Below are 16,338 nucleotides of genomic sequence, written 5' to 3' on the forward strand. Positions count from 1 at the left end.
TTTGCTACTCTTTCCTTTGAAAAAAAAGCTGACTTTTTGTGCACCTTATTAGCATGGAATAGGTAGACATGAAACATGCATGCAGTACTTTCCCTGTTCAACTATAGCAGATACCTTAAGGTTACAATAAAGTGCAAACTACATCTTTTATTTTAAGTGCTTCTGACAGAAAATTGACAATTTTTTATAGAACTGGCTAGACTGAACAGCTAACAATTTTTTCATTTGATCTTTAGCTTAATTCTTCAAAACCATATTGTCCCCTGTAACAAGAATGTTCTTTTTCAAACAGGTGATTGACAAATGGCTGAAGACTAATGATGAGGAAAGTTTTGCAATGGCACGGATGTTGATCAAAAAGGAAGGATTGCTGTGTGGTAAACCATGTTTCAGATAGTATTTACATGAATATTTTTTTCTATTTCTGTGAAATGAGATTCACAACATGAATCTTTTCAGCAGTACCCTCTCCAAAATATTGGTTATATTGAATTGTGGAACTTATTGTTGTTTGAACTTAAAGAGATTGGGTAAATTTGCCTAATACGAATGTTCTGAAATTGGTTCTAAGCACAGCTCGAAGGCTGGATGATCAATCTCTCATAAGAAGATTTTGTCAAAAAAAAAAATTGCCTTGCAATGCCATAAGGGACTTTTGGGCCTTCACAGCAGTCATGATTTTCTAGCTTTATTCAGTATTTGTGTTGTATTACATACATTCATATCTCAATCTATATAATGCTAAGCAGGAAGTTACCTGATAAGTTATAACCATATTTGAAGTTAATGGATGTTGTTGTAATGGAGTCATTGTCATTAACTAAATGGTTCACCAAAGGAGGCATTGGATATGTTGAAATAGGCCATCTGTTGAACCCTTTGAGGAGGCCCCAAAGATGCAATTTATGATTCTGTTCTTTTACAGGTTAAGTCCCATTAGCAATAGAGAATAGTTCAATGTTACTTTAGAATGAGTAAGCCTGTCCTAACAGATAGAAATAAAATGTAGAATAATTAATTCAGAGAAGTAGTTTTGGGTTTGAATCCTGGCCATTACAAAATTCAACTAATCACCAAAACAAATTCCATTTGGCTTTGTAATTGAATAAGTGTTGTTTAGATTTTGGAGAAAATTTTGTAAATCCTGTAAAGGGATTTTTGTGTGCCTACAGTTGTAGAGTCCTTACCTCTGAACCAGGAGGCCCAGTTTCAATTCTTCTCCAGAGATGCAATAATCTCTGAATAGGTTAATTTGTATTCATCTTCAAAAACCTGTGAATGTTGTAAAATTACCAGTGTGTTATCAGCTTACTGAAGTTCAGCTTGTGATTCTCCACCTCAAAAGTATCTGCTATAATTTATCAGGTGGCTTCCATTTCAGCTTTGCATAAATCCATGTGCTGGGAGAGAACTTCGAGCAATTTACCCTTCATCTTTACTTTTATTATAAAATTAAATAGACTGAATAGGGTGCCTCCAATTGTACAATGACAAATGTAAAGGTTGTATGTCTATTATTTAGCATCTTTGGTCTGGAACATTTCTGGGCCTAAGAATTTGCTGCTTCACAGGTTCAGACAGGATTATTTAAATATGTTTAAAAGGTGATGTGCAGCATAAAATTTGATGTAAAGTAGTTATTTAAGAGAATATATTGGTGATCTCTTTTTCTGTCAGTACAATACTGGAAAACCAGAACCAAAAGTTGGTCTTACTGAGGTAACTGAAGATTTGCAAGTCTTTCTAAACTAAGTCAAATGTTCATTATTTACAAGATTACTGTCTGACAGAAAACTAAGATTTTCAAGGTTAGTCTAAATGTTCAAATGCTAAAAACTTTTTTCCAAACTAATTAACTATCTTAACTCATCATGATGAAAGACTATTTGGAATACTTGTCTCTGTTGGTTTAATTTTCAATGCAGTATTAAGGAATTCAGGAAACCCCATTCGAGACACCACTTAAAACCTTATGATGTGGAACTGGTTAAGTGATATCTGATGACATTACGTTGCATGATACCTTTAAATTGGCATTAATTTTGAAAATGGTAATCCTTCCAAAGCCCAAATTCAAACAATATAAATTAAATAAGCAAAAGCATCTGAATGGAAAAGTGAGAAAGTTCATCTAGCTTACCTCCATCAACTAGTAACATTGGAGGAAATTCAGTGCTGGCTTTGGTACAAAATGGGTGGGAATGAATTGGCCTGATTGACTATCCCATTGAGTTCACAATTACATAATTTGGTGCTTTTCAAGTAAGTTACTTTTCTTATCGCTATGTAATTGAATGAAGTAGCCTATAGAATTATTTTATGGACAATATGAAACAAGATTATTTTGATTGCTGTTAACATTATTTACATTACAAGGTTCAGTACATTCAGAATTGAATTATATCCAATAAACAGTGCCAATGTTTTCATTTCTTAATCTTGTTAGTATTCATTGGAATCATTGACCCAGATTTTTAATGATGATAAGATTGTCAGCATTTACTTTCACTACTTGTTTGAAATTGATGCCAAATTCTGGAGTCTGCAGTTAAACAGGGAAATTCAGAAGTTGTAGTTAATGTTTCCATGCTTCTCCATAAGGAGCAATTATCTGCAATTAATTAGAAATTGGTGAGATCTTGCCTGTTTAAATGTTTAGTTATGCTGTTAAAAGAACATTGAAAAAATTACAGCCTCTTCATGAGGTACATTTGGGTTTTCAATCACACACCATGTTAATAATTATTGATGAACAGCCTCAAAAATGTTTTTAAAAATTCCTGAAAATTTACATTTATATTTGTGGAATGTTTTCTCCAATATGATTTCAATAAGTCAATATTTTCAAAAGTTTCTTTATTAAAAAAAGGTTCGTTTAATGATATTTCAGCTTCTACATCAATGCCATGACTATGTCCTAATCATTTATTTTGCTCTCTGTAAAATGTAGCAATGTGAAGAATAATCAGAACTTTTTACTTACTGTCAGTGAAAATGCTGTAATGTGATTGGCCACTTGTCCTATCTGATGACATCATTGTTACTAGGATGCAGAAATCTGGCATATTTTGGTAACAGTTTTTTTTTGAATAAAATCATAGAAGGGGAAATTCATGTCATGGGACTTGTTAAATCTATAATGGCAGGTTTTTTTAAGGTCAATGATGAAGACTGTCACTTGGTGATTGATGGTAATATCCAGCACGCTGTATGAATAACATCGGCTTGTAAGTAAGCTTTTGTTTCTATTTTGCCTGTTCTTAAGGTGGAAGCTCTGGTAGTGCCATGTGTGCAGCTTTAAGAGTGGCAAAAGATCTGAAAGAAGGACAGCGCTGTGTCGTGATTCTCCCAGATTCTGTTCGAAATTACATGTAAGTCAGTAAATAATGCTGCTTTGCACAACTATCTAACACATTCACATTTGTAAAATACCTGCCCTTTACCTATAGGTCTTGTTTGCTGTTCTATACAGCCCCTGGTTCTCTAGCAATGTGGGATTTTATTAGAATTTAATATTGCTCTTCTTTTGTTCAAACTGAAATGTGGTGATAAAGTGACACTAATATCACACAAGAAATTAAATTCAGGAAGATATTTGACACCATTATATGATATGCATCATTAAGAAGATGTGGCCAAATTATCCAGCAATTGCAACTTTATTTACGTTTAATTTTCTGAAAACTAACTGAGTATTTATCTTCATTTGTTCTTTAACTTGCATTGATTTAGGTCAAAATTTCTTAGTGATGATTGGATGGAAGAGAAAGGGTTCCTGCATGCAGACAGTGACCAAAAAAGGTAAAGACACAAAGTTGGCTGACTAATTCTCCAAAGTGCTGAGATACTATTAATGAAAAGATTGTCAGTATCATTTTTCAGGTAGTAGTTTTAAACAAAAAGATCTTTGTACAAAGGTATAAGTAAACATTTCAGAATATAACATCTCCACTTTAACTTCTAGCAGAATTACTTTGAAGATCAATGTGAATAAAATATTGGTGGGATTAGTTGGTATACACAACTTAGATTTTCAAATGTATTTGCTCTACCACTAGTATGGCAATCAGGACATAAGGATTAACAATTTCTACAAAACATTTAAAATGTGAGCATTCTAGGTCCCCTTATGCGCTTAGAGAAGGTCATCTGACCCAATTAAAATCCTTATTTTTATGGCCACCTTGAAGGCTTATCACACCAACAAAACCATTAGAGTAGCAGCAAATGTTGTGGTATGTCATCTCAATTTTTTAATTAACTGGGTTAATTTTCTGTTTCATTTTTGCTGTAGCTGGTGGAATGTACCAATCAATCAGATGAAGCTTCCCTCAACTCTGACTGTCCTTCCCACAATCAGTTGCCAGGATATTATCCAGATTCTCAAAGAGAATAGCATGAACACTGCAGTGGTCATTGACTCCAGTGGGTAGGTATTATTCCAAGGAGTGACTTGTGGTGATGGTGGGAACTTTATACGAACATGTATAGCTAAAGGATATTCAATGTGAATATTAAATTCATGGAATAAAATCTATCATCCAGTTCACCATTACCATCCACAACTACAACATGACTGTATCTAGTTGGATGTCAAGAGTTTTCAAATTCTTTTTCAATTGAATCTGTTGATAAGAAAGACTGCTGTGAGTATGCAACATGATTCATAAGGCATTTGGAATACCTTTCAATCTGTGCAGACTAATCCTAACCTCAAACACCATTGTTGGTTTAGAAATAAATTAATTGAACAATCAAATTGTTGAAATGGCAATAATGCATTGAAATGGTCTGAGCGATGCATGCTAAATGCCTTCTTTACCACCTGATCTACCTGTGATGCAATTTTCAAAGAACTTTGTATCTGAACCACTAGGTCTCTCTGTTCCACAACACTTCCCAGGGACTTACCATTAACTGTGTAAATCCTGCCTTTGTTAGATAAATGCAACAATTCACGTTTATCTAAATTAAAATCCATTGACCATTCCTTGGCCTATTGGCCCAGTTGATCAAGATCCCTTTGTACTCTTCTTCACTATGCCACTAATTTTGGTGTCATCTTCAAACGTACTAACCATGCTTATTATATTCTCATTCAAATTGTTTATGGACATTTTGGATGGCATGAACCAGTTTGGGCCAAAGGGCCTGTCTCCCTGCTATAGGACTCTACAACTCTATAAATGACAAAGGACAGTGGGACCCTGCACCAATCCATGTGGAACATCGCTGGTCACAGGCCTCCAGTCCAAAAAACAACTCTCCAGCACCACCCTATTTCTTCAACAATCAAGCCAATTTTGTATCTAATTAGCAAACTCCCCCTCAATCCCTTGTGATCTAACTTTACTCTAAATAGGAGCAATTGATTTAAAGATGTTGAAAACAGTGTACAATGCTGACATGATTTTCCTGTGCAGGAGAGGAGCTTGTGGCGCAATGGTAGTGTGTCTGACTTCAGATCAGAAGGTTGTGTGTTCAAATCCTGTCAGGCTCACTGAAGTTAACTTCTTAAGAAGCTCTCTTCCTCCCTCTGTCAGATATTAAGCAATATTTAGGAGCTTGTGGCGCAATGGTAGTGTGTCTGACTTCAGATCAGAAGGTTGTGTGTTCAAATCCTGTCAGGCTCACTGAAGTTAACTTCTTAAGAAGCTCTCTTCCTCCCTCTGTCAGATATTAAGCATGATTTTCCTGTGCGTCTGTTATAACACGGATATGAAATCTTATGCTAATTGATTGTGAAAATGCCAGGTACACCCAAATATTTTCCAATTTCCAGTGTTCTATTTCTTATCAAAGAACAAAGTAAGAGTTGGTTACGAATCATCTCTAATATTGAGTAGATCCAGTGTGAGTTCACATGGCTAAATTAGTTCAAATGTAAAGTTTTTGCTGACAGCTTACTATTGTCATTAATAGGTGAAAGTCATGCAATGGATAATTATTGTTTTATCAATTTGTCTGCAGGACAGTTCTGGGTTTAGTCACCCTTGGAAATATTAAGTCTTTAGTTTATGAAGGAAAACTGCAGCTCACTGATCTGGTGTCTAAAGTCATTTACCAGCAGTTCAAAAAGGTAGGGATGCACCTTTTTAAGGCAGCTATGCACTTTGTGAAGTTTCCACTTTGGTGATTTAACCTAAACATACAATTAGGAAACATGTATACCTTCTGAAGTAATTAGCTATTGTTTTAATGCTATTTAATACTGTTTTATTTATCACTAAATGTGATTAGAAAGTAAAATTAGTATTTGATTTGAAACAATTGTGGCAATTCTTCTTTTGAATGTGAAGATAACACCCATTTAAGAGGGCATAGTTTTAGGGTAAGGGGCAGAAGGTTCAGAGGGGATTTGGGAAAAAATGCTTTCACTCAGCTTGTGGTGGGAATTTGGATTGCACTGTCTGGGAAAGTAGTGGAGGCTGGAAACCTAATGCTTCAAACATATTTGGGTGAGCACCTCAAACATGGGACAGTTCAAGAAATTGGGATCAGCACACTTTTAGTTATGTTAGTGCAGATTCAATGGGCTGAAGGGCCTTTTCTACATTGTATGAATCTACTTTAAGTTCTTCAATGAAATGTGATTGCTTAAGTGACAATGAAAAAGTATGTCCTTGGATCTAGTTGCAGTCCTGTTAATATCTTGTTAAGGATTGTATAAACAACAATCCAAACATTGGGTACTGAATTGACTGAATGACAAAATGAACTTTATTACATGTGGGAGTTAAATAAAGCAAGCACTATTACCATTTTTTATTCATTCACTGGATATGGGCATTAATGGCTAGGATAGCATTTTTTGCCCCATCCCTAATTGTTATATTCTCACAACTTCTATGTAGTTGCTGATCCCTAAATTCTGTCAGATATTTCTCTCTGCCTGTCCCAAGTTGACTGAATAAGATATTGCTTCCAAGCTAATTGCAAACTATATTCTGGCGCAAGGTTCTGTGAAGGCTTCCTTATGGTGTGGGCTCTGTAAATCTTCCAGTTTCTTTTCCTTTCACAAATTCCAGACTGTTCTCAAGCCTCACCTGCATGCCACACTGTGAATAAAAAAGGTTAGCATTTTCTGTGTTTATAATGCTGGCCGAATGAACATTTCTGTTATTTCACTTTCCAAAATCTGAGCTTCAGTCTACTCAGATACTTCTAAATGCACAGTTCCAGATAATTTGAACAAAATAACATCCTACCCACAGTCAGAGTCTATGCATGATTTAGGATGGTTTAAAAAAGAAATGTGAACATATTGTTTTAACTGCAAAACAACTCTGGTTTTTAAATTTGTTGCTATAATTGCTCTTATTTTAACAGCAAGGGGAATAACCAGTGCTTTGGGAAAATTATGGTAATAGTGCTTGCTTTATTTAACTCCTACATGTAATAAAGTTCATTTTGTCATTCAGTCATTTCCTCACATTATTTTGAAACACTTGTATTTATTGCTGCTGTTTGTAATGCACATTCAATGGTAATACTGTGTTAAGGCTCTAACCTTACATTATTGTAATAAAATCATTGCTGATATTTAAATATCTTTATTACTGTAGTATTAAAGTGTACTTCAGAAACAAAATTATATAAGGCATGTTTCAGAACAGCATGTGTGTATGAGAAGTGACATATGTTAATACACAGCGTGTTAGTCTTCGCAGACAGAAAGAACATGGACATGCACTGCACCTGTTTCACTAAACTAAGTCACAGCCATTTACTGATTCATTTCTCAGAGCAATTCCCTAAACAATCAGAGTTAACCTGTCTAGTTTAAAATTGAAACAAAGCCTTCCAGGTAACTGTTAATCAGTATTAATTGGTGCCTTTTCCCTGACAACGCCTCTATCAATCAAGTCCATTTTCCAATCAACCAACATTCTTCTCTCATATTGTAAAATTGTTGCTTTTCCCCTTGAATTGGCACTCTTGTGAATTGTCCTGATGGACAGAGATGAAAAGCTTTGACAAAAAGTGACTTTTTTTGGCAATACTTAAGTTCTGTATTAACACATGAGCATATATAAAATTATATGAACTGAAAACATGTCCTCCCTAATGTCTAAACAAATTCATGTTGAAGAAATGCTTTGGTGATTTTTATTGAGTTTTATTGCTTTAGCAACTCAGAACATAACCTTTGCTTCTTCAGATGTGTATATTTTCATCAGTATGCTGAAGTAGATTCTATCTAAGGAAAGCTGAGGACTTCTAAACTCTCAATTTTCCTTTTTCCTACAACTAAATCAGCTAATACACCTCGATGTATACATCTGGGTCGAGGAATATTTATGATGGGTGTTTACTATTAATATAATTCTTACTCAAACGGTTAATTTATCCTTTTAATCAACCAATTCTCTCATCCACAGCAAAATAGGTTTTTGTCATTTTAAGTGTGTTGATGTTTGCTGACAATATTGTGTATTTTAACAGCATCAAAAGTTTAACAAAATATATTCGATGCTCTGCTCCTGTTTAACTACTTATTTTCTTTACTAGGTGAAATTAAGTGACACTATTGGAAAAATCTTGCAGATTTTGACACTGAATCATTTTGCCTTAATTGTTCATGAACAAATTCACAGTAAGTCAAGGCTAATTTTGCTAAGCTGGTTACAAATGCAGCCATGGAAACAAATGCATAGTAAATGTGACTGAATGTCACAAGATTTATGAAATTCATATCAAGGTAATATGATGTAACAGTATTCCATTCCCTGTTGAAATTATACAGCGGCTTTGCATCAGAAAAACCCAAGTCTATGCAGCAATATTAGTCAGAATTAAACACTTTCTTGCTTTTGCTATTCCACAGGTGATAGATTTTTTAAATGTGCCAGCATGAATAGAATGGGGAGGGTAGAAATCTCATCCTAACTGAAGATGCTCACATGGCTGTGTATGAGTAGACAAGTTTAAACCATTGATACTTACTTTGATAATAATAGTTGTATGTTTTACAGGACATCAAAATATGGTTCATAAATTACAATGCATTTAAATTCAGTGAGCTAACCGCTAAAATACCAGTATTGATTTCCCATCTTCATATCAGATATTAAGTTATATCTTCATGTGACAATCACATTTGTGGCTTTCCTCAGGTCATGTGAATGCATTTTTGCCTGTGAGATGCATCAGTGAATAAGAGTTATCCTCACATTACTCAGGATTGAATGCAGATATCTTCAGGTTGATCCAGAACACACTCCTGACCAAGTAAAATATCTTGTTTGAAAGGGAAAACAATTCAAACTCAAATAAATATGTTCAATTTCATAACTTTAGTGCTATGGATGTTTTAACAGACAAGCAAATGTTTACGGTCTGAAATCTTTTTCATTTATTGCAAATCTGCTGAAAGTTTGATTTTAGTCCTTTTGGTTTTTATCTCGCGCATTATGCTACATTTTTGCTCTCCAGTGTCTTAAGGTTAGAGGATTGTAAATGGCAAATACTTTTTTTTTCTCCTGGATTAAGTTACTATTTTGGAGAAAACTTGTGTTCCCTTTTTGTCCATGGTCGATATGTTTGCATGAGAGGTGCAGATTTACATACTCTGAGTCTATAAGTCTCAAATTATATCTCAGCATCAAGCTTTTGTGAGTTTAAAAACAGAGAAGGTTATTTATTCTCAAAGCTTACCCTTAAAATTATACAACATTTCATTCACTTGTCTCTCACATGTGCTCTCACACCAAAAGAATTGATACAGATGAAGATAATATACTGTTAGAGCAAATAATTATCTTAATTTTTTTTACAGCATACTTGTGATTTTGCCAACATGATGATAAGATATAAGAGCAAAAGTAGACCATGCAGTACATTGAGTCTGCATTGCCATCCAATGAGATTATGCCTGAGCTGAATATCCTCAACTCAACTTTTCTGTCCTTTCCCTTTAATCTTTTTACTGAATAAAGATCTGCCTATCTCAGTTTTGAATATACCTAATGACCCAACCTCAACAGCTCCCTGCAGTATGGAGTTCCAAGACTCCATGCCCTCTGAGAGAAGAAATTCCTCCTCATTTCTGCCTTAAATGTGCAACCCCTTATTGTGAGATTATGTCTAGTCCTTGCAAAGGGAAAATGACCTTTCCGTATCAATCCTGTCAAGTTTCCAAATAACTTTGTATGTTTTGATAAGGTTCATAGACCACAAGATGTGGAAGCAGAAGTAGGCCATTCAGCCTATCGAATCTGCTCCACCATTCAATTAGATCATGGTTAATCTAATAATCCTCAACTTCAATTTGCTGTTTTTTGGCTGTTGGCCTTTGATTACATTACTGTTCAAAAATCTGTCCATCTGAGGCTGGAATACACTTAAAAACAAAGTTGAAGTGTAGATCTGTAAAATGAAGTATTTTCATCAGGCTATAAGGTTTTTTGTAGTTGAAATTCTAAACTTTGCTGCTTGATTGCTTGCTGCTAATTCATTAGCATTTGGTTGACTGTGCATTGAGTCATAAAGGTCTACAGCACAGAAAAAGGCGGTTTGGCCCATCGTATTAATGTTCGTCAAAACAACCACCCAACTACTCCAAACCCATTTTCTAGCATTTAATGCATAGTCTTCAATGTCTTATTATCACATTTAAATACTACTTCAACGTTATGAGAGTTTCTGCCTATACCACCTTACAACCAGTGAGTTCCAGATTCCCATCACTTCTGGATGAAAAAAAACATGTTCCTCACGTTTCCTCTAAACCTCCTGCCTCTTCCCTTAAATCAATTCTCTAGTCTTTGATCCTTCCATTAGGAGTAAAAGTTTTATCCCAGCTACTCTAGGGGTGGCACGGTGGCACAGTGGTAAGCACTGCTGCCTCACAACACCAGAGACCCGGGTTTAATTCCCACCTCAGGCAACTGTCTGTGTGGAATTTGCACGTTCTCCACATGTTTGTGTGGGCTTCCTCTGGGTGCTACAGTTTCCTCCCACAGTCCAAAAATGTGCAGGTTAGGTGAATTGGCCATGCGAAATTGCCCATAGTGAAAGGGTAAATGTAGGGGAATGGGTCTGGTTTGGTTGCTCTTCGGAGGGTCGGTGTGGACTAGTTGGACCGAAATTATTTCTGCAGTCAATCTCCTCTGCTCTAAGGAAAGCAACCTCAGTCTGTCCATTCTCTCTTGCTAACTGAAACTTTCCAGACTAGGCAGCATCCTCAGAAATCCCCTCTGCACTCTTTTGAGTGCTTTCAAATCTGTTGTATCATATGGATTCCAGAACTTAACTCAATATTCTGTGGCCTAATCAACATTTTATACAGATCCAGCATAACCTCCCTCCTCTAATAAAAGCAAGTATACCAAATGTCTTCTTAACTACTTTATCCACCTGTCCTGCTACCTCAAGGGACTGATGGAATTCCAGTTTGTTTTCTCTCCACAGATGCTGCCAGACCCACTGAGTTTCTCCAGCAATTTCTGTGTAACATTGTACTGTTCATAAAGGGGGAAATTAATTCCCAAAAAAGAGGCATCTTTTAACCTCAATTAATTTCACGTAATTTTTATTGTACCAAAGGATAATTCACTGAAGCTACTTTTAAAAAAAGTGATGTCATGTTGACATTGCTAGTATTCTGGACCAGGCCGGACCTCTTCAAAACATCTCAAGGAAGTAGCTTGGACTAACTTTGCTAGTTGTTTTAAGCAGGTGTAAGTGGATATTCCAGGAGGGATGCAGCTGGCCCAACCACTTAGTTTTGAACAAAACAAAATGTATTTGCAAGGAACACAAACAAAAGAGACCAGATTACAGATCAACAGTCCGAAAACCCAACAGGTTATCCCAACTTAATGATGCTGTTCCAAATACTTGCAACAATCCCCATAAACACCCCTTGGTAAAAAGGTAAAACCAAACACAGGGTCTCAGCGGAGAAATGTCAGAGAGAGAGAGGGTCAGCATGGACCTGCTTCTTTGGGTTCAGCAGCTTCACAACTGGCTGCCTGATAAAACCCAATCAAACCAAACCAAAGAAAATTTGAGCTGGGAGAACAGGCCCCTCCCCGTTCATTGTACAAGTGTTTTTTTTTAAACTTGAAAGTATTCTCAAGTAGTTAAAACCAGACCTGTAGAAATCACTGCTTTTGCGACCTCTCTGAAAAAAAAGCCAAGAACAGCATAAGCTTGTTAAGAGAGGAACATCAGCACACTGGTTAGTGCAGCTTTCATTAATCATACTTAATTGCTGTGGAGAGGAGCTGGCGCCTTGAACTGCTGACATCCATAGGGTGTAGGATTATCCACAGTGCTTTTATGAAAGGAATTCCAACATTCTGACCTAGTGACAACGAAGGAACAGCAATATAATTCCAAGACTAGGTGGTGTGAGATTCAAAGTGACAGTTGCAGGTGGTGGTGTTCCAATACACCTGCTGCCCTTGTCCTTCGAAGTAGTAAAGGCTCTGAATTTGAAGGCACTTTTGAAAGAGCCTTAGTGAGATGCTGCAGTGCATCTTATGGACTGTATGTATTGCAACCACTGTGCGTAGCTGGTGAAGGGAGTGAATGTTGAAAGCTGTGTTTGGGATGTCAATCTGTGAGGACTGCCTTGGCCTGGATGGGATCAAAGAGTCTCAACCTCCCTGAATGAATGGTGATCTAACAACACTCAACAAATGGAATGTTATCCTGGACAAAGGCAGCTTGATTGGCATCTCACACCATTTTAAATGCAGCTTCTGGGTCCATCAGGTGGATGCTGTTGCAATGGGACTCTATCCAGCCTGCAATGTTGTGGGGGCAGAAAGGGTAAATAGAAGCAAACTACTACTATTAATTGTGGATGCCAGGAAAATACTCTAAAAATCAGAGCTAGATTTTTCATGAGTGAAATGAGTAAATATTTCGATGGAAAAGGATTGATAGAATTTTGGCATTCCCTCACTCAAATGACAATTCATATGAGATTGATTGCTAATTTTAAACCTGAGTTTGACAGATTTTGGTAACAAATATGTTGAAAGTTGAGGCAAAGGAAGGCATATGGAAGTAGGTCACAGAACACCTTTGATCTCATCAAATGATGAAACAGTTTAAAGAGTTAAATGGCCTCCTCTTCTCATCTTCTTAGATACAGAGCTTCAGAACAGTGTTATCAATATCTACATCATTAAAAATCTGAATGACATTTGAGCTTTTTTGTTTATTTTTCAGGTAATGGCAGTGGCGAATGTGGAAAAAGAGAAATGGTGCATGGCGTGGTAACATTTAATGATCTGATAACCTTTATAGCAGACAAGAAGAAAATGATGGGTACAGCAGAAAAATATTAAACGGTAGATTTAAAATCCTGATAGAGTATCAATGGCATCAGCAATTTGATGGATGCTTGCACAATCTGTTTGTTTTTCTGTGCACAAAAGTTGTAGCTTTTGGTTCCATGTTATTACTACATCCAGCAACTTACAACCTGAAAACTTGATAACTAATAAAAGTGCATTGCAGCCTTAAGAATCTCAATAGAGTTATTTGCAGTTTAGGAAGAGGCTGGTTAGCCATGCCAGCTCCCCATGGAACAACTGGGTCAATGCCATTTACCTGAAATGTATCATACAAGGAGTCCTGGTATTCATTGCCTTACCTTTTCATCTTTGCTGAAATATATCTAGCATGTACTTAAAGCATTTTATCCTTCTCATAGAGTCATAGCATTCATACAGCGGGGAAACAGAGCCTTTGGTCCAACTTGTCCACGTCTACTAATTTTCCGATATTAAAACAGTGTCATTTGCCTGCATTTGGCACATATCACTCAAAACCTTTTCTATTTATGTATCTCTCCAAATGTATTTTAAATGTACCTGCATCTACCACTTCCTCTGGCAGTGCATTTGAAATATGTACCATTCTCTGCATGAAAAGGTTGCTCCTGAGGGTTCCTTTTAAATCTTTCTCCTCTCACCTTATAAATTTTACCTCTAGTCTTGAACCTCCTCATCCTAAGGAAAAAAACCTTTGCTATTCACCTTATCTATACCCCTCATGATTTTATAAGCCTCTCTCAGGTTACCCCCATCCAGTCTCCTTATAACTCAAACCCTGGCAACATCATTGTAAATCTTTCTCAACAGTACTCCAAAAGTTGCCTCAGCAACATCCTGCATAATCGCAACATGGCATCCAAAGTCTGATAATCAATGGTCAGAGAAATGAAGACAAGTGTGCTAAACACCTTAACACCCTGAGTACCTTTCACAGAACTATGGACATGAATCCCTATATCTCTGTGTTTGACAACACTCCTTAGGGCCCTACCATTAACCGTCCTGCTTTTATTCATCTGAACAAAATGCAATACTTCGCATTCATTCAAATTAAACAGTATCTGACATTCCTTGGCTCACTGGCCCATTTGTCGAACAATGTCGTGCTGGAAAAGCACAGCAGACAAGGAGCAACGGAATTGACATTTTGGGCACAAGCCCTTCATCAGGAATGAGGCTTGTGGGCCAAGGGGGCTGAGAGATAAATGGGAATGGGGTGGGGTTGGGGAACACAGCTGGAAATGATGAAATTAGAGGTGAAAGTGACACTGGGAGAAAAGGGTGAAGCAGGTAGGTGGGAAGGAAGATGAACAGGTAGGACCGTTCAAGAGGGTGGTGCCAAGTTGGAAGGGTGGGAGCGGGATAAAGTGGGGGGAGGGGAAATGGGGAAACTGGTGAAATCCACATTGATCCCATGTGGGTGGAGGGCCCCAAGGCAAAAGGTGGGGCATTCTTCCTCCAGGCATCAGGTGGTTAGGGTTTGGCAATGGAGGAGGCCCAGGACCTGCATGTCCTTGGCAGAGCGGGACAGATGGGGGGGTTAACGTTTTCAGCCACAGGGCAGTGGGGTTGGTTAGTGCAGGTGTCCCAGAGATGTTCTCTGAAATGATCCGCAAGTAGGCGTCCTGTCTCCCCATTGTAGAGGAGAACACATCAGGTGCAACGGATACAGTAGATGACGTTGGGGCCCGGGGAAACAAAAGTCATGGAGAAGGTGGAGGGCGTTGGTGGTGTCCTGAATGTAGGTGGGGAGTTCCTGGACTAAGTGGGACAGGATGGTGCTAAGGTATGCAGGATAAGTTGGGTGAGGCAGGAGCAGGCTGAGACCTGATTGCCCCAGCCAACCCATTGTCTCAGCCTGCTCCTGCCCCACCGAACTTATCTCTGCATACCTGAACACCGTCCTTCCAATTTAGTCCAGGAACTCCCCACCTACTTTCGGGACCCCACCCATGCCTTCCACCTCCTCCATGACTTTCATTTCCATGGCCCCCAACATCTTCACCATGGGCATCCAGTCCTTACACACATCTATCCGCCATGACGAAGGTCTCCAAGCCCTCCTTTTCTTCCTTTCATGCTGACCCAACCAGTACCCTTCCATTGTTGAAAGCCTTACTCAAGTCCATACATCTACTGCTCTGCCCTCATCAATCTTCTTTGTTACTTCTTCAAAAAACTCAATCAAGTTTGTGAGACATGATTTCCCATGCACAAAGCCATATTGACTATCCCTAATCAGTCCTTGCCTTTCCAGATACATGTACACCCTGTCCCTCAGGATTCCCTCCAACAACTTGCCCACCACTGAGGTCAGGCTCACCGGTCTACAGTTCCCTGGCTTGTCTTTACCGCCCTTCTTATACAGTGGCACCATGTTTGCCGACCTCCAGTCTTCCGGCACCTCGCCTGAGACTATCGATGATACAAATATCTCAGCAAAAGGCCCAACAATCACTTCTCTAGCTTCCCATAGAGTTCTTGGGTACACCTGATCAGGTCCTGGGGATTTATCTACCTTTAAACATTTCAAGACATCCAGCACTTCCTCCTCTGTAATCTGGACATTTTGCAAGATGTCACCATCTACTTCCCTACAGTTGATATCTTCCATATCCTCTTCCACAGTAAATACTGATGCAAAATATTCATTTAGTATCTCCCCCATTTTCTGTGGCTCCACACAAAGGCCGCCTTGCTGACCTTTGAGGGGCCCTATTCTCTCCCTAGTTACCCTTTTGTCCTTAATATATTTGTAAAAACCCTTTGGATTCTCCTTAATTCTATTTGCCAAAGCTATCCCATTTCCCCGTTTTGCCCTCCTGATTTCCCTCTTAAGTATACTCCTACTTCCTTTATACTCTTCTAAGGATTCACTCGATCTATCCTGTCTATACCTAATATATGCTTCCTTCTTTTTCTTAACCAAACCTTCAATTTCTTTAGTCATCCAGCATTCCCTATACCTACCAGCCTTCCCTTTCACCCTGACAGGAATATACTTTCTCTGGATTCTTGTTACCTCATTTCTGAAGGCTTCCCA

At 37.8% G+C, this 16,338-nt stretch overlaps 1 protein-coding gene across 2 annotated transcripts in view; it reads left to right on the forward strand.

Moving 5' to 3' along the window:
- Positions 1-13,478, forward strand: part of LOC122540519 (cystathionine beta-synthase-like) — a 35,233-nt gene extending 21,755 nt beyond the window's left edge. For both annotated transcript variants that reach the window (XM_043676383.2, XM_087976441.1), the window contains exons 10-16: positions 293-377; positions 3,266-3,371; positions 3,733-3,801; positions 4,295-4,429; positions 5,971-6,079; positions 8,512-8,596; positions 13,186-13,478. In XM_043676383.2, the coding sequence (XP_043532318.1) occupies positions 293-377; positions 3,266-3,371; positions 3,733-3,801; positions 4,295-4,429; positions 5,971-6,079; positions 8,512-8,596; positions 13,186-13,304 (708 nt within the window). In that variant the 3' untranslated portion in view covers positions 13,305-13,478. The remainder of the gene's footprint in view (positions 1-292; positions 378-3,265; positions 3,372-3,732; positions 3,802-4,294; positions 4,430-5,970; positions 6,080-8,511; positions 8,597-13,185) is intronic.
- Positions 13,479-16,338: the final 2,860 nt, after the last annotated feature.

This window comes from Chiloscyllium plagiosum, unplaced genomic scaffold (assembly GCF_037043375.1).
Source record: "Chiloscyllium plagiosum isolate Xiang-an unplaced genomic scaffold, Cpla_swu_hap1 HiC_scaffold_29, whole genome shotgun sequence".
In the NCBI taxonomy this organism is placed as follows: domain Eukaryota; kingdom Metazoa; phylum Chordata; class Chondrichthyes; order Orectolobiformes; family Hemiscylliidae; genus Chiloscyllium; species Chiloscyllium plagiosum.